The sequence below is a fragment of the Jaculus jaculus genome, chromosome 10, assembly GCF_020740685.1.
Source record: "Jaculus jaculus isolate mJacJac1 chromosome 10, mJacJac1.mat.Y.cur, whole genome shotgun sequence".
NCBI lineage: Eukaryota > Metazoa > Chordata > Mammalia > Rodentia > Dipodidae > Jaculus > Jaculus jaculus.
This window is the reverse complement of record NC_059111.1, coordinates 55,415,544-55,438,636: the sequence shown is the minus strand read 5'-3', so window position 1 is coordinate 55,438,636 and position 23,093 is coordinate 55,415,544. Positions and strand designations below refer to the sequence as shown.

General features: G+C 39.3%; 1 protein-coding gene across 14 annotated transcripts in view; it reads left to right on the top strand.

Moving 5' to 3' along the window:
- Nucleotides 1-23,093, top strand: part of LOC101595257 (multidrug resistance protein 2-like) — a 114,326-nt gene that overhangs the window by 82,529 nt on the left and 8,704 nt on the right. For 13 of the 14 annotated variants that reach the window (XM_045160420.1, XM_045160426.1, XM_004662293.2 and 10 more), the window contains 4 exons: nucleotides 3,278-3,378; nucleotides 5,170-5,310; nucleotides 16,528-16,684; nucleotides 20,260-20,457. In XM_045160420.1, the coding sequence (XP_045016355.1) occupies nucleotides 3,278-3,378; nucleotides 5,170-5,310; nucleotides 16,528-16,684; nucleotides 20,260-20,457 (597 nt within the window). The remainder of the gene's footprint in view (nucleotides 1-3,277; nucleotides 3,379-5,169; nucleotides 5,311-16,527; nucleotides 16,685-20,259; nucleotides 20,458-23,093) is intronic. The other variant, XM_045160424.1, reaches the window with a different exon arrangement.

Below are 23,093 nucleotides of genomic sequence, written 5' to 3'. Positions count from 1 at the left end.
AGAAGAAAGAGAGAAATTTATGGCCATGTGGAGAGAGGAGGACAGGGAGGAGGCTAACAGTGGTACCAATTGACTAGTATTTACTGAGTACAAAACTTAATTTTAAAAAAAGAAAATAAATTTATGGACATATATGAACCTACCAAAGTTAATGAAAAGAACTTAAGAAAATGGGACAATAACAAGTTGAATCAGTAATAAGTTTCCCAACAACAAAAAGAAATAAAGACCAGGTAGTTTCACTGATAAGTTTTACCATACTTAAAAAATACTAAAAGTGTTTCAAACTCAACAAAATAGAAGTATATATTTAAAAGATAATATACTGCCATGCATCATGTATGCCTATCATCCCAGCATTCATGAGACTGATAAAAGGAAGATTGGCTAGTTTCTAACTTGGGCTTCATTGTGAGTTGAAGATCACTTAGGCTATATAATGAGACTCTGTCTCAAAAAACAAAATGGAAAAACCATATGCCAGGGTCAAAATGGAATAATTTCAAGAATGGCTTGATTAAACATGAATAGCTCAAGAAATGTAATGCAGCATATAAACAGAATAAAAAGTAAATATCACCTGATTGTCTGAAGAGATGTAGGAGTAATGTTAGATAAAATCTCACACAGTTCTATGATAAAAGCACATCATTATATATAGAAGGATCACATATAGACATATGAAAGGTTTTACATGCCAAATCCATGGCCAGTATCACATTGGAGAAAAACTGAAAGCATTTCTTATAAATCAGTAATAATACAAGTGTCTTTTATTACCACTCAAGGTAGTAGTGAAAAATTTAGCCATAGAAGTTAAGAAGAGAAACAAATAAAATGCATACAAATATGAAGAGGAAAAGTCAGTTATTCCTGTTTTTACATGATGTAATTTTTTTACATAGAAAACATGAAGACTCCACCAAAAGACTATTAGAACTGGTAAATTCAGTAACGCAGCAGAACATAAGGTTAACATATAGAAGTCAATAGGTATTCTAACATGCCAAGAACTCACCAAGAAGGCATTAAAAATATCATTCACAATAGCTACAATGACAACAAAAGCCTAGGAATAAATATTACCTAATATAAACCTAAGAATATATACTAAAACTTATAAAAGTAAACTGATGAAGTAAGTTGAAGACACAAAAAGATGCAAAGGTTGTCCATGCTCATGCATTAGAGGAATTAATATTATTAAATGTCATTATGACTCTGTCTCTCATCCTGTACAAAAATGAATTGAAAATGGATCAGACCCCTTCAGGTAACACTTTATAAGAATTTATAAGAATAAAAACAAGAATTTGTTCAGAGGATCACATCAAATTCCAAAGCAAAAGAAATGGTAAAGTAAAAAGACAAACTATAGAATGGGGGAAGAAACTTTGCAGCTTTTCATCTGAAGAGAATTGACATCCAGAATATATAAATAATTCAAAACATTAAAAAGCCAAGTATTACAATTTAATTGATACATGATCTTAGTGCTTTTCAAACAAACACAAATAGCCCAGAAAAATATGGAAAACTGATAAATTATCATTAGCCATAAAGGAAATTGGTATTCTACCAGATCACACATTATAAGAACTATGTCTATAAAAAAAGTAAGATGCTGTTGTTGTTGTACAGAAAAAGGACTAGTATATAATGAAAGTACAGTTGTTTTGGAAAACATTATCATGGTTCAAATCAAAAAACACTTAAAACTAGATCGACCAGATGAATATAGCCTGAAGGAAGTGAAATCAGCATGCAGAATATATTTCTGCACACCAACATTAATTGCTCTCTTCACAATAGCCAAGATGCAGAATCAGATAAGTGCTGATCAACAGATGAATAGTTATATAAAATATGCTCACATATGTACATAACTGAGTATTATTAAGCCACAAAGAGATAAAATGGATGGAATTGAGGATATAATAAATGACATAACACACACAAAAGTATATGTTTTGTTTCATATGTAGAATATTTTAAATTGAAATTAGAGAAGAAGAGAACTTACAAGAGGATAGGAAGGGTCAAGGAGAGAAGAGTAGATTGATATGATCAACACATCATATATATGGATATATACAAGTATATGTGTGTGTACATATATATGGAAATATCAGTGAGTCCCATTAATTTGCTCAGAGATGCTTTGAGTATAGATGCTAGCCCCTTAGGAGTAAATATTCATTAATTCACTACTTGACTTTTCTTTTTTTCACTTCTTTTTTAAAAATTTTTATTAGCATTTTCCATGATTATAAAAAAATATCCCATGGTAATTCCCTCTTTCACTCCTTGATATGCACACATTTGACCAATGCTCTTTAATTTCCATTTGTGATGGAATGGGAGGAATAAAGGAAAAGCAACTCAAAAAATAAAAAAGAATTAAAAATATTACCAGGAATGTTTAACTGCCTAGGATATTAAGGTAATCAATCACAGCCTACTATTTAGGTATGTTTAGTTACTTTGGAAAATTCTCCTGGTTTTATTAAGGTAAAAATCATAACCAAATATAGAATTTAGACCATCTATTGTTAACGATATATATGCTTGGGGAAAAAAACCAGTATTTTTACTAACATGTAAAATACACTAAAATGTAGTTTCTTATTACCTTTCTATCTTTGTAATGTAGTCCAAATGGTTTTTTTTTTTTTTTTCATTTTCATTAATGGCAAGTATGGAGAGAAAATCTACATATCAAATTTTAAGAAAAATATAGTCAGGCACCATGATGCTTGCTGGTATTCCCAGAACTCAGGAGGTTAGGTCAGGAAGCTTTCAAGTTCCCTGCCATCTTATACTTTAAAAAAAAAATCTAAACATGTTCCAGGCTAGCCTGAACTACATATCAAAGTTTTGCCATAAATAAACAAATTGCCATAAATAAATAAATAGCATAAAACAACTGTAAAGTTAAACATAAATGTATCTATTATAAAAAGAAAAGCACTGCAGATACTGTGAAATACTGAGTTCTTAAGTTATTGTTATAAAGCCATGTAAAGCTAGTGGCTTTAGGCAAGTAATTCACCCTTCAATCATTAGCTTTGCTTTCTGTAAGATATGATGGACTAATTGATCTCTCATATCTAAATTTAATTTGATAAATTATGCAGTATTTTCAAACGAGAATATGGTCATAGATAATACTAAATGCTAAACAAATATATAATCATAACAACATATCTTAAAGAATTCAAATTACTTTCCTCTGTTTGCCCTTGTGCCCCTTGATGATGGGTGATCTCTCTTACAGATCGCTACTGAAGCAATAGAAAACTTCCGCACTGTTGTTTCGTTGACTCAGGAGCAGAGGTTTGAAAATATGTATGCACAGAGTTTGCAGGTGCCATACAGGTGAGAGCCCATGAACAGCGGAAGGAGTCTGAGCAGTTTTCCATGCAATGCTTTCAGGAGGATTATGTAATCAGAAGTCAGGGTACAAGCATGGAAAGTACTATAGAGAAATTCATTGGGAAGCAGTTATCCAAGAGAAATGGAGGACCTAAGCATGGGCAGAATCTCTGAGGCAGAACCAGTAAAGTTGGCTCACACATCAGGTGCCGAATGGAAGAGGATATCGAGAATGACTCTCTGAGGTGCTGTTCATAAAATAACCCTATTATATGCTTTACTTTGGGATAAGAGTTCTTTATTAATGAGAATTCTATTTTTTGTTTATTTTTACTTATATGTTTTTGAGAGCAACAGACAAAGAGAAAGAGGGGGAGAGAGAGAGAGAGAGAGAGAGAGAGAGAGAGAGAGAGAGAGACAGAGACAGAGACAGAGACAGAGACAGAGAGAGGGAGGGAGAGAGGATGCACCAGGGCCTCCAGCCACTGCAACTGAACTCCAGACACGTGAGCCCCCTTGTCCATCTGGCTTACATGGGTCCTGGGGAATCAAGCCTTCAACCGGGGTCCTTAGGCTTCACAGGCAAGCGCTTAACCACTCCATCTGTCCAGCCCCTATTTATGGGAATTTTTTATGGAACATGAAATTAGGGGTGTCATGGAACACTGAGAGGTGCTACTTCTTGAGGATATTTTTCATCCTTCTGCAGTGGAGGCCTTCTCTGCTCCCTTTATCCATGAAGGCTTAATAATTGACGCGAACGTCTGCAAGCCTAACCTTAGAAGCTCAGCTTCTGATCTAGTAAAAGGAGAGAACTGTACCTTATTTTATGGATTCAGACATGTTTGTAATGATAAAGTGATCATAGGATCTCTTTTCTGGAAAAGTGTCCGTTTAAAATCACAATGTATGTCAAAGATAGAATCATTTCTGGTATGTCAAAGCAGCAGTAGGAAGTCTAAAGGGCTGCCCACCCTACCTGACCCTGCCACAACTCCACATCCCTGAACTCCATGTTGCTCAGGAAGTCCTGGACTGTGATCCTTTGTAAAGCCTTCTTGAGCTCCCCCAGAGAGTCAAGTGCTCCTTTCTTCCTACAGCACAGTTCTCTTAAAGTACCTGATCTAGCTCGTCTTCTAGGTCCTCAAGGGCAAGAACATGCCCTTTCCCTGTGTTACCTAGAAGGTCCCTGCAGCTTGTAGATGTTGGATAAATATGTATAGAAGGAATGTTTACTCTGGAGGACACATGTACTCTATGTGTAGTGCTTGGAAGAAAGGGAAGAAACTTTCCTTCATGAAAGGAAAATAGGCTCTTTACAGAGCTCTCAGGTTATCCTCACATCAACCCACTGAGGTGTAATTAATCTAGCATCGAAGACACCAAGGCTCAGAGACAAGGTAGTTTCCTAAATTCACACAAGTGGCAAATAAAATGAGGATCAAATTTCATTTCTTAAAAATTTAATCCATTTTTATCTGTGCTCCACTACCAGCCATCATAGGTTGCACTTTAAGGATGGAGAAATGATAGTGGAATAAGTTTTTAAAAGCCTATATGCATTTAAAATATTTCACTTATTTAGTTGTAAGCAGAGAGAGATAGAAAGAAGAAGGGGGTGCACTAGGGCCTCCAGCCACTGGAGTGACCTTCTGATGCATATACCACTTGTGCATCTGGCTTTTCCTGGCTACTGGGGAATTGTACCCAAGTTGTTAGGTTTTGCAGGCTAGATCCTTAATGTCTGAGCCATCTCCTTAGCCCATAATAAGTTTTTAAATGTCTTCTTTCCAGAAATGCTTTGAGGAAAGCACACATCTTTGGAATCACATTTTCCTTCACCCAGGCAATGATGTATTTTTCCTATGCTGCTTGCTTCCAATTTGGGGCCTTCCTGGTGGCCCATCACCTCATGAATTTTCAAAATGTTATGTTGTAAGTACACAGTTAATATTTACAGTTCAATTCTGAAAGGAATCCTGGGATAAACATGCTTAGTGTTCAGATAAGAACCCCTATGGTAAGAACCCCTATGGTAAAGCCTCATGAAGAGAGTTTAGAGATTGAGAAAACAGCATTTTTTATTTTATTTTTAAATTTTTTTTTTTTTTTACAGAGAGAGAGAGTTGGTACTCCAGAGACTCAGTCATTGAAATCAAACTCCAGATGTCTGTGCTACCTTTATGCATCTGGTTTATGTGGGATCTGGTGGGAGATTGAACATGGGTCCTTAGGCTTTGCAGGCAAGCACCTTAACTGCTAAGCCATTTCTCCAGCCTGAGAAATCAGCATTTTGCCTCTGAGTCTCCACAAGTTACCAGAGATGCACCACATTTCCTCAGCAACTTCTCTTTCCTGTGCTAACTCACACATATCTGACTTTCTGCATCTGTGCCTGGGAGGGGGATTCAATTCAGAGATCTTTTGAAGGCCATGACCTTGGTCTTCCCAAAGCCTCTCTCTGAGCAAGGAATCAGAAGGAGCTTCAAAGTGCTTCCCATAGGCAGCTAAGGTGTGGGAGTGACATTTTAATTTCTGCAAATCCTGGGAGATTACAGGATAAATTCCTTTTCCTTGATAAAAAGGATGTTTGTAAGGTAAGAAGCAGACATATTAAAAATAGCCAAGGTGGTCTGGAGAGATTGCTTAGTGGTTAAGCGCTTGCCTCTGAAGTCTAAGGACCCCAGTTCAAGGCTTGATTCCCCAGTTCCCACATAAACCAGATGCACAAGGTGGCACATGCATCTGGAGTTCGTTTGCAGTGGCTGGAAGCCCTGGTGTGCCCATTCTCTCCCTCTCTCTCTCTGTCTCTCTGTCTCTCTCTCTCTGTCTCTCTCTCTCTCTCTCTCTCTCTCCCTTTCTCTGTCTCTCTCTCCTTCTTTCTCTGTCTGTCTCCCTCAAATAAATAAAAATAAACAACAACAACAAAAAATAGCCAAGGATGGCATAGCTTGAAGTTTTCCTGCTACGTTAGTGTGAAGGTGGAAGACAAGCCTGAACTGAATTCTATCAAAGCACCAGAACAATAGTTTACTAGTCACAAGTCGGTTAGATTTTTCAATGCTGTTGACAGGCAAGACTGCCCTTAGTACAGAATATAGTAAGTACTATCAGTTTTACATTAAAGTCAGAATCATATGAACCTCACCATGAAATGTGTTAGTAGTATTGTATTTGTCCTTTTGAGGTATTTACTTATTTGCAAATTATATTTAGTTCAGGATAAGCAAGATTTAAGGATTTTTAAAAGTTTTATTTATTTATTTGTAAGGAGAGAGAGAGAAAGAAAGAGAGAGAGAATAGAGAGAGAATAAGGAAGAGAGGGAAGTGGTAGCCATTGCAAATGAACTCCAGATGCATGTACCACTTTGTGCATCCGGCTTTATATGGGTACTTCAGAATCTAATCTAGGCTCCTCAAGCTTTGCAAACAAGTTCCTTTAACTGTAAGCCCCAAGATTTAAGTTTTCTACTTTGTGACATGTATGTCTGACAATGATGTGGAGATGCTGCCTGTGATTATGCAGCAGAGATTAGCATCAGGCGTCATTAGTACTGGAACCTTGGGTTGGTAATTATTTGATATATGGCTGTACTCTAAGCCTTTGCAGTGATGAAAGTTACTGACACTATAGTCTTTGATGTATAAAATCAGTCTTCCAAATAAGTAAAGGAAGGGCAGACCAGATGAACAAGATCCCACAGGTTTAAATGATAAAGGTCCAGAACTGACCCCTGTGTGGTTTAGTCAGAATCATTTTATAATATTACAGCATACAACCCCACAATACACGGCCCATATACCCCAACAAGGAGGGTCCCTGTGGAGGGGTGAGGACAGGGAGTAGGCTAACAATGGTACCAACTTAACTGTATTCACTGACTACAAAAAAAAAAAAAAAATCAGGAACACAAAAAAATTATAGCATGCTTCTTTGACACAAGTGTAGAGTCCTGTGAAGAGGATGTGATAGATTCCCAGTATTCTGGGGTCATTCTTAAGTGTGATCACTGTTCCAGGCCCACTATTTAGAAAGATACATTGTAACTTCCGGTTAAGATGGCGGCGTAGGTACCACGCCAAAGCAGCCTAGGGGGGAAAAAGACCAAAAAAACTCAGCAGAATACACACTTTTACTAAAAAGTGAGGTGTATAGAAAATTGAGGCAGCAGCGGAGAAGTGGAAGAGTTATAGAGCATCCAGAGCCTGCACAGGCAGGAAGGGCGGCTCCGGCAGCTCGGCCAATCGCCGCAACTGCGGCGCAGCCGAAAACCGCCAGACTCTCGGCTCGAGCCGCAGGAGAAGCCAGGTGCGGGATTTTCCCCTCACACCGCGCTCTCCGCAACTCGGGACACATGAGGGGAGAGCGGCAGCGAGCAGCAGAGGAGCAGACCGCGAGGTATAAGCACACATGGAGCAGTGAGACAACCAGAGCAGCCGCGGCTCCCTCCCCTACCCCAACGCCTGAACCCAGCTCCAGCGAACACAGCAGCGGCTCGGGACCGGCCACGCCAACTTGGGCTGACGGCGGGACCCAAGCAGGAGCAGAGTTCGGCAGCAACTTCAGCAGCTCCAGCACCGGTACCAGCGGCCCCAGCAGCAGCGGACCCAGGAGCGGCAGCGGCTTCGGGGGGAGCAGCGGCGGTGGACACGGCAGCAGCAGCTTCAGCAGTGGTGGTGGCTCCGGTGGTGGCAGCTACGACATCAGCAGAGGCAGCAGCAGCGGCTCGGTTTGCCCCGTAGGAAAAGCAAGTGCCCAGCTCCAGAAATCAGAACAGCAGCCCGACGACCCAGGCAGCAACTTGACTGAGACCAAAATCACCCAAGGTAACTGGGATTGCACCAGGGAAGGGACTCACTTGGTCACAAGCTGACTTGGATACCGAAACAAACCAGAAATCTAAACCTCTTTGTTGATAGAGGATCTGGCCATTATAATAACTACTCTTGCATACATACTCGGGGCTGTTTTTGATTGAATGTGTACAGTGTTTAGTTAAATTTTAGAATCTACCTGCATTTTATTCCACTCAGCCTGCTTGAATACTCCTATAACAGGGAAACTCAACCCCTAAGAACATCTTTGTAGATACTCTGAGAGTCTTAAGAGCCACACCTAATACCTTAAGGTCCTACCCTGAAAATATATTACATCAAATCAATTGATACAGCTAAGAATACACAGCTAGCTAGAAAATCCAAGCATTAACCTAATCCAAGATGCAAAAATATATACATTATAACACAAGAAACACTAAAAAGCAAGATGATATAAATCCACCTAAAAGTATTAATGCATCAGAAATGTCCTCCAGTGAGAAAGAGTTAGAGGAAATACCTGAGAAAGAGTTCAAAAGAATAATTATAAATATGTTCAAAGAGGTCAAAGAACACATGAAAATAATCAAAGAAGAAATCAAAGAGGAAATCAAAGAGGAAATCAAAGGAATCAAAGAAGAGGCAGGACACCAATTTAATGAAATAAAGAAGGCAATACAAGACATAAATAGGGAAATAGAAATAATAAAGAAAAACCAGTCAGAATTACTAGCAATGAAGAACACAGTTAATGAAATAAAAAACTCTGTAGAAAATCTCACCAGTAGGATGGATGAGGGAGAGGACAGAATATCTAAGCTAGAAGACCAGGTGGCAGACCTAATGCAGTCCAACAAAGAGAAAGACAAACTTACAGAAAAGTATGAGTGGGAATTTCAAGATATTCGGGCCACTATGAAAAGATCCAATATAAGAATTCAGGGCATAGTAGAAGGAGAAGAAATCCACTCCAGAGGCATAGTAGGCATCTTCAACAAAATCATAGAGGAAAATTTCCCCCAAATTGGGAAAGAGGTGTCAATACAGATATAGGAAGCCTTTAGAACCCCAGCCAGACAAAACCCAGAAAGAACCTCTCCTCGCCACATTATAATCAAACTTCCAAACACACAAACCAAAGAAAAAATATTGAAAGCAGTTAGAGAGAAAAATCAAGTTACCTACAAAAGCAAGCCCATCAGGATTACAGCAGATTATTCAACACAAACTTTTAAAGCCAGAAGGGCTTGGAGTGATATATTCCAAGTTCTGAAAGATAACAACTGTCAACCAAGGTTACTTTATCCTGCAAAGTTATCCATTCAAATAGATGGAGAACTAAAGACATTCGATGACAAAAGCAGGTTAAAGGAGTATTTGAAGACAAAACCAGCTCTACAGAAAATACTTGATAGAATCCTCCATGCTGAACAAAAGGTAAAGCACACATATAAGGAACCTAGAAAAAACCAGCTATACTCAAATACCAGTTAACAGAAGAGAGCACAGGTAGAACCAGTAACACACACACACACACACACAAAAATGGCAAACATAAATACACACCTTTCAATAATATCTCTTAATATCAACGGTCTCAAGGCCCCAACGAAAAGACATAGGTTTGCAGACTGGGTTAAAAAGCAGGATCCTACAATTTGTTGTCTCCAAGAAACTCAGCTTTCTACAAAGGATAGACATTATCTTAGGGTGAAAGGTTGGAAGACGGTGTTTCAAGCAAATGGGCCGAGAAAACAAGCAGGGGTTGCTATCCTAATATCAGACAGGGTAGACTTTAGTCCGACGTTAGTCAAGAAAGATAAGGAAGGTCACTTTATATTGATTAAGGGCACACTCCAACAGGAGGACATTACAATCCTAAACATATATGAACCTAACATGGGGGCTCCCAAATTCGTCAAACAAACACTATTAGAACTAAGGTCACAGATAACACCAAACACAGTGGTGGTGGGTGACTTTAACACCCCACTCTCATCAATTGACAGGTCATCCAGGGAAAGAATAAACAGAGAGGCATCTGGACTAAATGAGGTCATAGAAGGAATGGACCTAACAGATATATACAGGACATTTCATCCAAAGGCTGCAGAATATACATTCTTTTCAGCAGCACATGGAACATTCTCTAAAATAGACCATATATTAGGACACAAAGCAAATCTTAACAAATTCAGGAAAATTGAAATAATTCCTTGCATTCTATCTGACCACAATGGAATTAAACTACAAATCAGTAGCAAGAAAGGCTATAGAGCATACACAAAACCATGGAAACTAAACAATACACTACTTAATGATGAGTGGGTCAATGAAGAAATCAAAAAGGAAATCAAAAAATTTATAGAGTCAAATGATAATGAGAACACAACATACCAAAATCTCTGGGACACAATGAAGGCAGTTCTAAGAGGTAAATTTATAGCCTTAAGTGCCTATATTAAGAAATTAGAAAGGTCACAAGTAAACGACCTAATGCTTCGCCTTAAAGCCTTGGAAAAAGAAGAACAAGGCAAACCAAAAATTAGTAGACGGGAAGAAATAATAAAGATTAGGGCAGAAATTAATGAAATAGAAACAAAAAGAACAATCCAAAGAATTAATGAAACAAAGAGTTGGTTCTTTGAAAGGATAAACAAGATTGATAAACCCTTAGCAAATCTGACCAAAAGAAAGAGAGAAGAGACACAAATTAATAAAATCAGAGATGAACAAGGTAACATCACCACAGATTCCAGAGAAATTCAAAAAATTATAGGGACATACTATAAAAGCATATACTCCACAAAGTATGAAAATCTGAAAGAAATGGATGATTTCCTTGATATATATGACCTACCTAAATTAAATCAAAATGAGATTAATCACTTAAATAGACCTATAACAAACATGGAGATCCGAACAGTTATCAATAATCTCCCAACTAAAAAAAGCCCAGGCCCGGGTGGATTCACTGCTGAATTTTACCAGACTTTTAAGGAAGAGCTAACACCATTGCTTCTTAAGCTTTTCCAGGAAATAGAAAAAGAAGGAATTCTACCAAACTCTTTCTATGAGGCCAGCATCACCCTGATACCAAAACCAGGCAAGGATAGAACAAAAAAAGAAAATTACAGACCAATCTCCCTCATGAACATAGATGCAAAAATTCTTAACAAAATATTGGCAAACAGAATACAAGAGTATATCAAAAAGATCATTCACCCTGACCAAGTAGGCTTTATCCCAGAGATGCAGGGATGGTTCAACATACGCAAATCTATAAATGTAATACATTACATAAATGGGTTGAAGGACAAAAATCACATGATCAGCTCATTAGATGCAGAGAAAGCATTTGACAAAATCCAACATCCCTTCATGATAAAAGTCCTACAGAGACTGGGAATAGAAGGAACATATCTCAATATAATAAAGGCTATTTATGACAAGCCTACAGCCAACATATTACTAAATGGGGAAAAACTGGAAGCTTTTCCACTAAAATCAGGAACAAGACAAGGGTGTCCACTGTCCCCACTACTATTTAATATAGTTTTGGAAGTCTTAGCCATAGCAATAAGGCAAGAGACACACATAAAAGGGATACAAATTGGAAAGGAAGAAATCAAGTTATCATTATTTGCAGATGACATGATTCTATACATAAAGGACCCTAAAGAGTCTACTAGCAAACTGTTAGAGCTGATCAAAACCTACAGCAATGTAGCAGGATACAAAATAAATACACAGAAATCAGTAGCCTTCATATATGCTAACAACAAACACACAGAGGATGAAATCAGAGAATCACTCCCATTCACAATTGCATCAAAAAAAATAAAATACCTTGGAATAAACCTAACCAAGGAAGTAAAGAACTTATACAATGAGAACTTTAAAACACTCAAGCGAGAAATTGCAGAAGACACTAGAAAGTGGAGAAACATCCCTTGTTCCTGGATTGGAAGAATCAATATCGTGAAAATGGCAATCTTACCTAAAGCAATCTACATATTTAATGCAATCCCTATCAAAATTCCAAAGGCTTTCTTCATGGAAATAGAAAAAACAATCCAAAAATTCATTTGGAATCACAAAAAACCTCGAATATCTAAAATAATACTGAGCAACAAAAAAGAGGCTGGTGGTATCACCATACCTAATTTTAACCTATACTACAGAGCCATAGTAACAAAAACAGCATGGTACTGGCACAAAAACAGACATGTAGATCAGTGGAACAGAATAGAGGACCCAGATGTAAGCCCAAGTAGCTATAGCCACCTGATATTCGATAAAAATGCCAAAAATACCCATTGGAGAAGAGACAGCCTCTTCAGCAAATGGTGTTTTGAAAACTGGATAAATATCTGCAGAAGGATGAAAATAGATTTTTCTCTCTCGCCATGCACAAGAATTAAGTCCAAATGGATTAAAGACCTTAACATCAGACCGGAAACTTTGAAACTGCTAGAGGAAAAAGTAGGGGAAACCCTTCAACATATTGGTCTTGGCAAAGACTTTCTGAATACAACCATAATTGCTCAGGCAATAAAACCACAGATTAACCACTGGGACCTAATGAAATTACAAAGATTTTGCACCGCAAAGGACACAGTGAAAAAAGCAAAGAGGCAACCTACAGAATGGGAAAAAATCTTCGCCAGCTACATATCTGATAGAGGATTAATATCTAGGATATACAAAGAACTCAAAAAGTTAAATAATAAGGAATCAAACAAGCCAATCAAAAAATGGGCTATGGAGCTAAATAGAGAGTTCTCAAAGGAAGAAATACGAATGGCATATAAGCATCTAAAAAAATGTTCTACGTCACTACTCATCAGGGAAATGCAGATTAAAACTACATTGAGATTCCATCTCACTCCTGTCAGATTGGCCACCATCATGAAAACAAATGATCATAAATGTTGGCGGGGATGTGGAAAAAAAGGAACCCTTCTTCACTGCTGGTGGGAATGCAATCTGGTCCAGCCATTGTGGAAAACAGTGTGGAGGTTCCTAAAACAGCTAGAGATTGATCTACCATATGACCCAGCTATAGCACTCCTAGGCATATATCCAAAGGACTCATCTCATTTCCTTAGAAGTACATGCTCAACCATGTTTATTGCTGCTCAATTTATAATAGCTGGGAAATGGAACCAGCCTAGATGTCCCTCAACAGATGAGTGGATAATGAAGATGTGGTACATTTATACAATGGAGTTCTAGTCAGCGGTAAAGAAAAATGAAGTTATGAAATTTGCAGAAAAATGGATGGACCTGGAAAGTATTATACTAAGTCAGGTAACCCAGGCCCAGAAAGCCAAGCGCCACATGTTCTCTCTCATATGTGGATCCTAGCTACAGATGACTGGACTTTTGCGTGAGAATGAAAATACTTAGTAGCAGAGTCCAGTAAGTTGAAAAGGAGACATAAAGGGTGGAGAAAGGAAGGGAGGAGGATACTTAATAGGTTGATATTGTATATATGTAATTACAATGATTGTAATGGGGAGGTAATATGATGGAGAATGGACTTTCAAACGGGAAAGTGTGGGGGTGGGGAGGGAGGGAATTACCATGGGATATATTTTATAATCATGGAAAATGTTAATAAAAAAAAAAAAGAAAGATACATTGTAATGTGTCTAGAAGAAGGCAATGAAAGGAATGTTCAACAAAACAAGGATCTTTTTGACAATGTTCCAGTACTTGAAGGGCCATCTTGTGAAAAAGGAAAATGATTTTTCCTGTTTTAAAGTGAAGTTTTAACAATAGACTCAATGAAACACACTACTTCCTAAAACAGGGTGCAAGCCAATCTAGGGGAAATATCCAGACATGAACCTTGATAATAGACCTGATATCACCAAGGGTGTTTCATTGGTGGTGCCTTTGATTCTGTGTCAGAGATGAAAGATGCAGATGTCTTGGAAGCTATATAATGTGGTGCTTAAAGAACTGTCTTCCCATATATACCACAGATTTTATAAGAATATGATTATTGGGCTAGAGAGATGGCTTAGCAGTTAAAGCTCTTGTCTGCAAAGCCTAAGGACTCATGTTCAATTTCCCAGAAACCATGTAAGCCAGATGCACAAGGTGATGCATGTGCAAAGTTACACATGCACACAAGGTGGCACACACATGTGGAGTTTGATTACAATATCTGGAAGCCCTGGTATGCTAATTCTTTCTCTCATTCTCACTCCCTCTCATTAAAACAAAATAAAACAAAAAAGAATCAGATTATTCCTTCAACAACCAGTGACTAAATCTCAAAGACCTGAAAATAATAATATTTATTTTGTCCATATATCTAAGTCAGTTCTGCTGATCTGGGTTGGGCATAGCAGTTTTCATCTGGAATTACTCTTATATCGCAGGGTGCTACAGCCTATCAACCAGGAGTCATGACTGTTCTGAGTGCATGCTTGCTTCATGTTAGTAGTGGCAGGATTAGAGAGACAGAGAGGATGAGCAAGCATACAAGACCCTCTTCATTGCCTGAGTCATATGCTTGCAGCTAACAACAGTGGTTTCCACCATATCTGGTTAGCCAGAGTAAGTCATCAGGTCAATCTAGATTCAAAGGGTTTGAAACTAAACATTTTTAGAACAGTGTTGTGAAAGTCAAAAACAATGGGCTGTTTTGCAGTTATACTAACATATAAGGAAAAGTGTTTATTTCTTTCATTTTTAAATTCTTGTTTTTCATTTGATAAAATTCTTCCTGGTTCTACTTTTTGGTTTTGTTTTGTTTTGTTTTCTTCTTTCTCTAATTTTAAGTAATGAAAAATATTTTTTTAATAAATATGATGAGGACTTGGAGCGGTAACTCAGTGGGTAAGAGTCCCTGCTATACAGTCATGCAAGCCTAAGTTCAATCATCAGCACCCATGTAAAGAGCCATGCATGGCCTCACATACCTGTAACCCCAGAGCTGCAGTAGGCAGTGACACAAGGGTTGCTAGAGCTTACTCTCTCGTCAGCCACTCTAACTGAGACATGGGGAGCTCCAGGTTCAGTGAGAGATTCGGTCTCAGGTCAGTAAGGTAGGGGAGCAATAGACAAGGACATACCCTACATGTTCCTTAGCCTTCACATGTAAGCACTCAGGATGCACATATCTGTAAATGCACACTACACATACACTAAAAATAAAACTTAAAATGTGTTTAAAAATGAAATGAGTATCTCTAAAGAATGTCTTTAAGGGCTGGAGATATGGCTTAGCGGTTAAGCGCTTGCCTGTGAAGCCTAAGAACCCTGGTTTGAGGCTCAGTTCCCCAGGACCCACGTTAGCCAGATGCACAAGGGGGCGCACGCGTCTGGAGTTCGTTTGCAGTGGCTGGCAGCCCTGGTGCGCCCGTTCTCTCTCTTTCTCTCTCTCACTCTTTCTCTCTCTGTCGCTCTCAAATAAATAAACAACAAAAACAAATTTAAAAAAAAAGAATGTCTTTAAGTGATGTACTTTGTTCTCTGGGTTTCCTGCATTCCTCCATATTTTTAATGACTAAGAAGTAATTTCTTGATTATTATTGTTCAAGTAAACAAACATAATTAATATGAAGACATGAAAAACATTAAACCATACTACAATGTAGTAGGTTAACTCAACATCCTGTTGTATTTAATTCTGTGTAGCAGAGAAGAACAATTTTCAATTTTAAACAAACTCATGAGCACAGAAAAGGAAACATGACAATCTCGCCAAAGTTCTTTGGCAAAGAACATGATTAGGTAACTACAGCAGTCAGACATTGGTGTGTGCTGAGGGATTAGGGTGTAGGGATTTCATGCTTGTTTCCACGATCTAGGAGGCTGGGGAAGGATTTAAAATCACCAAATATGGAGAGGGTTACCTTGGTAGAAATACACAGCACTTACTCCAGTAATTCTAGCTGGTGGCTACAGAGTGTGATCTCTGAAATCGAAGGCATGTGTGCAAATATAATACTAGCTAAAGGGAAGTTCTTCTGTAAGCTAATTAGGCTTCTTTCCAATATGTTCCCACTGAAATTGAAACACACACCCAAAATGTAGACTATGAGAAGCTTCATTCTTTGTTCCCTGGGGCACTGCCCCTTAGGAAGACCAGGTCAGCTCCTAGCTGGGGTTTCCCCATTGCCAAGCTCAGTGTGGCACTACCAGTAAACCAAAGGAATGTATCTTCTCCCAGCTGGTCCAAGTATAGTTTTAGTAAAAGGACTTTCTAGATGCAGAATGGTGGTCACCCAGCATCTTGCTCTTGGTTGTAGAGTTATCAGAATACTGGAATTGCAGTCAGAACCATGTGTACATGTCTTGTCTTTTGTTTTCTAGGGTTTTCTCAGCTATTATCTTTGGTGCCCTAGCAGCTGGGAATGCCACTTCATTTGCTCCAGACTACACCAAAGCCAAAGTGTCAGCATCACATATCATCATGATCCTTGAAAAAGTCCCTGCAGTTGACTCCTACAGCACACAAGGACTAAAACCTGTGAGTTCTTTCAATTATTTGTTCTGCTCCTAACTGCTGGATGATAGTACTTGGAGAGAAATTGTAGTATTTGTGCTTCTATGTATACTTAAAATAATATAAAATGGGGCTGGAAAGATGGCTTAGCGGTTAACTGCTTGCCTGTGAAGCCTAAGGACCCCAGTTCGAGGCTTGGTTCCCCAGGTCCCACGTTAGCCAGATGCACAAGGGGGCGCACATGTCTGGAGTTCGTTTGCAGAGGCTGGAAGCCCTGGCGCGCCCATTCTCTCTCTCTCCCTCTATCTGTCTTTCTCTCTGTGTCTGTTGCTCTCAAATAAATAAATAAATAAATAAATAAAATTTAAAAAAATAATAATAATATAAAATGTCCTAGGTGTATTTTTAATATAAATTAAATGCTAATGTGTATTGAGATCTAGTACTTTTACATAACAAAGTTACAAGGAGACAAGAATACTGCCCCTTACATATCTCTCTCTCTCTCTCTCTCTCTCTCTCTCTCTCTTTCTCTCTCTGTCTCTCTCTCTCTCTCTCTCTCTCTCTCTCTCTCTATATATATATATATATATATATATATATATATACACACTAAGGAGGTTTTTTTTAATGTTCTGGAGAAACAGCTTGATCAATTGCATTGTGTGCATGAATTGCATTCACAATCCATGATATTAAGGCATTGACTTTCTTGTAGAGCTTATTAATTAAATTTTAGCTCTTTGAAGTGAAGCTTAGCTGAAATAGGAGTTCACTACATTTGTTACTATTGATATCCACTACTTTTTTACCACTGGAACAAAATACCCAACCAGAAACAGCATAAGGAAGGAAAGGGTTTATTTATTTTTTATAAATATTTTATTTATTTGAGAGAGAGAGGCAGATAGAAGAGAGCATGGGCACACCAGGGCCTTTAGCCACTGCAGACGAACTCCAGACACATGCATCCCCTTGTGTATCTGGCTTATGTGAGTCCTGGAGAATCAAACCAGGTTCCTTAGGCTTCATGGCTAAGCCATTTCCTCAGCCCAAGGGTTTATTTTTGGTTCATGGTTTCTAGGGAAGTGAAAGTATAGTAGGCCTGATTGGGAAACATCTGTCACATCTTCACATCAGCAGGGAAGAAGTAGCAAGCCAGTGGTTCTGAGCTGTAACATATCAAGTTGTTCTCCAGTGACATATTACCTCCAGCAAGCTTTTACCTCCTATAAGGTTCCATAAAGTCTCAAATTGTGCCACCAACTAGGATTAAATATTTAAGCATGCATGTCTATGGGGGACATTTCACATTCAAACCACCACACTAATCAACTGGCTATGGGCCTTTTTCTCTACCTGGATAGAAGCTATGAGTATGTGAGTAGAAGGTCTTCTAGCACTGGGAGTTTTAGGCCCTGGAATCTCAAGACCTAGGGGCTGGACTAGCAGGCCTCATGGCTTATAGCTCAAAGCTTTGATAACTCAGAGCCTGTTGCTCTGGGCTTTAGAGGCTGGAGACCATTATGGGTCTGTAGATGGTAAGGGTGGGGACATATTACTACTGTCTTTAACAACCAGGTATCTTGGTAATTAGAAGCTGTCATATTCCCCAGTGTTCACAGCAGTGAGCAATTGCAGTCCCATGCCTGCTTGTGTCACAGCTATCGAATGGACTCAGCTCCAGCATCAGCTGGTGTTAAAGGTCTTGGGCTAGGGTGTCAGGACCTTTGGTCCTTAAAGCTTGGTTTGGCAGCTATGTGAAACTCTTCCAGTAATGAAGGCCCAGGGTTTTCAATCTTTAACTGTTCATAACCTGTGTAGTCTCTACTGTCTGTTCCCACCCTAGTCACTCCAGAACCCCTCAGCCACCCTCCCACTGAAAGGCTACTGCCACTGCTGCTTTTGCTCTCTTGTCTTCCTGCTACCAGTTCAACCCACCCTATAATGACAAAGCCCAAAAGCAGACAAGAAAAGACCGCTCAAGAGAGTGGACCTAGTTAATGGGACTAATCTTGCAACCCCACTGAGGAGCACAGAAGGGTGTCTCCTGGATCAGTGGAAAAGTGAGCTAAACAGTCTCAGTCTGCTTATAGATCCAGTAAAAAAAAAAAAAAAAAAAAAGTATGGCAAGTGTGTTTGCACGAATCATGACATAGCCTTTAAGGCAAATGAAAGATTTTTGCTTCTACAAATAAGGATTGCATTTGTACTAATCATAGGCTGCCAGTAGTCCTGTGCTCTTCTGGGTAAAATGGTTGCTGGAATTCACAGGATTTGTAATGGCAGAAAATCCACTGGAAGCTATTTAAGTAAGTTATTGCTGATGCTAGTGCCTTCAGCAGCTGGAGTTGGCCTTTTGTAGCAAGCAGCTATGATTGAAGTGATGGTTTCTCCCAGAACTTATAGTGTTCAAAGGAGCCAGACTAGCATAAAAGCAGTGCTGGTTTTGCTAACACTCTTCTGTTCAAGGCAGCCAGGTGTACTAGAAGGGCCTGTGTTGCAGCTACCTTCTCATAGCTAGGACAAGCACCCAACCAGAAGCAGCTTAAGGGAGGAAAGGGTTTATTTCAGGCTTACAGAATCCAGGGGATGTTCCATCATGGTGGAAAATACTGGTTCACTCAAGCTTGTATCCACAGCAGAGAAAGCAGAAACAAAACCAGCAAACACCAACAGCCAGAGCTTATACTGGCTCTAGACCCACCTTAGGACTGACTACAGGATCCACACTCAGTGACCTCATCCAAGAGGCTTCTGGAGACTCAAGTAGGAATTTAACCTTAATCAAACATATTGCAGGTTGGGCTACAGAGATGGCTTAGCAGTTAAGGCACTTGTCTATGAAGCCTAAGAATTCATGTTCAAATCTCCAGATCCCATATAGCCAGATGCACAGTGACGCAAGTGTGCAATGTTGCACATGTGCCTCATGGGGAAGCACACATGGAGTTCATCAGTGGTTGAAGGCCCTGGTGTGCATTCAATCTCTCTCTCTCTCTCTCTCTCTCTCTCTCTCTCTCTCTCTATATATATATATATATATATATATATATATGTGTGTGTGTGTGTGTGTGTGTGTGTGTGTGTGTGTGTGTGTATGTGTGTGTGTGTGTGTGTGTGTGTGTGTGTGTATTTATATTTATATATATATAGGGCTATGGGGAATGTGCATTCACATTCAAGCCACCACAGCCTATCAAACAACCTGCATTCACAGAAAATGTTCAAAAGGTATTTATAATAAAGTCAGTGAAAGCTCAACATAGAACCAACAGTTGTAGTAACATTTAACAGTACTTAAGCTAGGAGTGGTGGTGCATGCCTTTAATTCCAGCACTCAGGAGGCTGAGGTAGGAGGATCACTGTGAGTTAGAGGCCAACCTGAGACTACATATTGAATTCCAGGTCTGTCTCCACTAGAGAGAGACCCTATCTCAATTAAAAACAAACAAACAAACAATGCTAACAGTGAATAAGTCTTGCTCCAGTGCCCCAGGGAGAGGTGGATCCCTCTGATTTATGAAGGTACATGAAGTTAGCTCCATCCTATGTTTTCAGTATTTCAGTAATCAAGTTGAGTGTTATTCTCCTTTTAGAATACATTGGAAGGAAATATAACATTCCATGACATCGTGTTCAACTATCCCACCCGACCAGACATCCCAGTGCTTCAGGGGCTGAGTCTCGAGGTGAAGAAGGGTCAGACACTGGCCCTGGTGGGCAGCAGTGGCTGTGGAAAGAGCACAGTGGTCCAGCTCCTTGAGAGGTTCTATGACCCCCTGGGTGGAAGAGTGGTGAGCATACTTTCATATGCAAATGATGTTGGGTTTTCTTCATCCACACTCCTGGACGTGTTTAACCCTTGATCATACATAAGTCATGGTTTTTCAAATCTCTAAGCATCAGATCCTGTTAGATAGTCTGACAGCCTAAATTTGATGTCTAATCTGTGCTATCTGCTCCAGCCACCTTCTCCATCAATATTGCCCCTCTGTGCTCACTTGCAAACAACCATCTCCCTGGCTGTGGTTAGATTTAAGCTGATTTGAGGAAAGCCAACAAAATGAGAGTAGCCAGAGAGACAGAAAAGAGGCTCTAGGAGACTGGGGTGAAAGGCCATGGTAGGTTATCTTTGAAGAAAGGGATGTTATGCAAAGTTTGAATAAGGTGAGGACTGAGAAGACATCCTATGACATGGCCATTAACATGCTGGTGGAGACATTCTGTATTCTCACTGAGGCTGGTGGGCGCAAACAGTTTAGCATGGCTGAAGGGTGGCTAGGAGGGAACATGCAGGTTTAAGGGAGTGTGGACCCTGAAGAAGATCAAAGGTGGAAGAGGCAAATTAGAACTGCAGCTGGAATGTGAGGAGAGCCCAGGGAATGTGTTTAAGAAGGGGAACCTTGCTGGGTATGGTGGCACACACCTTTAATGCCACCACTCAGGAGAGGCAGAGGTAGGAGAATTGCCATGAGTTCGAAGAGGCCACGCTAAGAATTCAGAGTGAATTTCAGACCAACCTAGACTAGAGTGAAATCCTACCTTGAAAAAAAAAAAAGAAGGGGAATCTGGACAGGTATTATGTTGAGGCTGAGACAATACCACTAAATAGGGTACTGAAACACCTTCCAAGGCAAAACAAAACAGAAAACCCCAAAAGTAAGATGGACACATCTGAGAAGTGGATAGAGAATAAGAAAGAATGCTCTTTTGTTTTCTGAACTAAAATGGCTAGAGAGGAATCAGAATTAAGTTAATTGATATTCCTGTGATTAATGAGAACACTTTGTTTTTAATGTTTATTGTCTAGAGATGGTTACTGTTTCACTCAATCAGCCTGCAGTTTCATATTTTTCTATCTGTCCTTCCATATATTAAGCAATTTGAAGTCTTTCTCCAAGCTCCCATGTTACTAGAATTCAGTTAGGTTCTAAAAGTGAGAGGTACATGTAAACTCTGGGAAGCAGATACTAACTTCCTTTAGCAGAAGCAGGGAGCTAACATGTGATAGATATGGCTTATGGGAGATCTTGTGACCACCAGAACTTGGTCTTGTGTCAGGGTTTGGAGCAGTTGTGACTCTATGACTAAGACGTTGAAGAAAATCATACTCTTGTCACAGCTGCTCCAAGGAGCCTTGTTAGTGAAGTAGGTAGCACATCAGTCTCATAATTCCAGTCTTCCAGCTCTTGCAAGATAGCAACCTAATTCCTTTTATTATGTACTCATCTCTTGAAATACTTAGAGGAATTCCTGTTTCCTACCCTGAGTAGAGATGATACTTGCCCATGTTTTAATTTATGAATATGGAATTATACCTAAATATTCACTTTTGTATGTTTATGTATTTATTATCATTTATTTTAAAAATATTTTATTTTTATGTATTTATTTATTAGACAGAGAGAGAAATAAAGAATGGGGACACCAGGATCTCTAGCCACTGAAAACCAGTTCCAGATGCTTGTGTCACCATCATGTGCATCTGGCTTATGTGAGTAGGCAAACATGGGTCCTTAGGCTTCTCAGGCAAGCACCTTAACCACTAAGCAATCTCTCCAGCCCTCCTTTCTTTCTTTCTTTTTTTTTTTTTTTTTTTTTTTGAGGTAGGGTCTCACTCTCACCCAGGTTGACCTGGAATTCAGGAATTCACTATGTAGTCTCAGGGTAGCCTCATGGTGATCCTCCTACCTTTGCCTCCCAAATTCGGGGATTAAAGGCCTGTGCTACCAAGCCTGGCTCCTCATTTCTTTTCTAAAGTTGTCTTGAAACAGGAACTCACTCTGTAGTTCAGGCCAGCCTCAAACTCCCAGCAATCCTCCTACCTCAGCCCCTGAGTGTTGAGCAGAAAGATAGAGAGAAAGAAAGAAGAGAATGGGCAAGCCAGAGCCTCTTGCCACTGCAAATGAACTTAACCACTTTGTGCATTTGACCTTACATGGGTACTAGGAAATAAAACTTGTTTAGCAGGCTTTGCAAGCAAATACCTTTAATTACTAAGCAACTTCCCTAGCCCTCATACTTTCTTGATAGATGGACTTATTATACTTTTTTTAAATTATACATAATGGGTTTTATTATGACATTTTCATGTATGTATATAATGTATTTTGATCACATACTCACCCTGTTTTCACTAATTGTTTTTTTTTTAATTTAATTTATTAGTTTTCTTTTCAGTAAATACAGGCAGTTTGGTACCATTATTTAGGCTCATCTGTGATCTACCCCTTCCCATTAGACCCTCCTTGTTAATGAAAATGGGTCATGCATTGTGGAGTTAGTCCCCAGTTATTGGTATGGTAAATGTCTCTGCAAATCATGACCCAACATGTGACTCTGACATTCTTTCCGCCCCCTCTTCCGCAAAATTTCCCTGAGCCATGTTGGGTTCATTTTTGGTCTGCTTCAGTGCTGAGGTGTTGGGGGC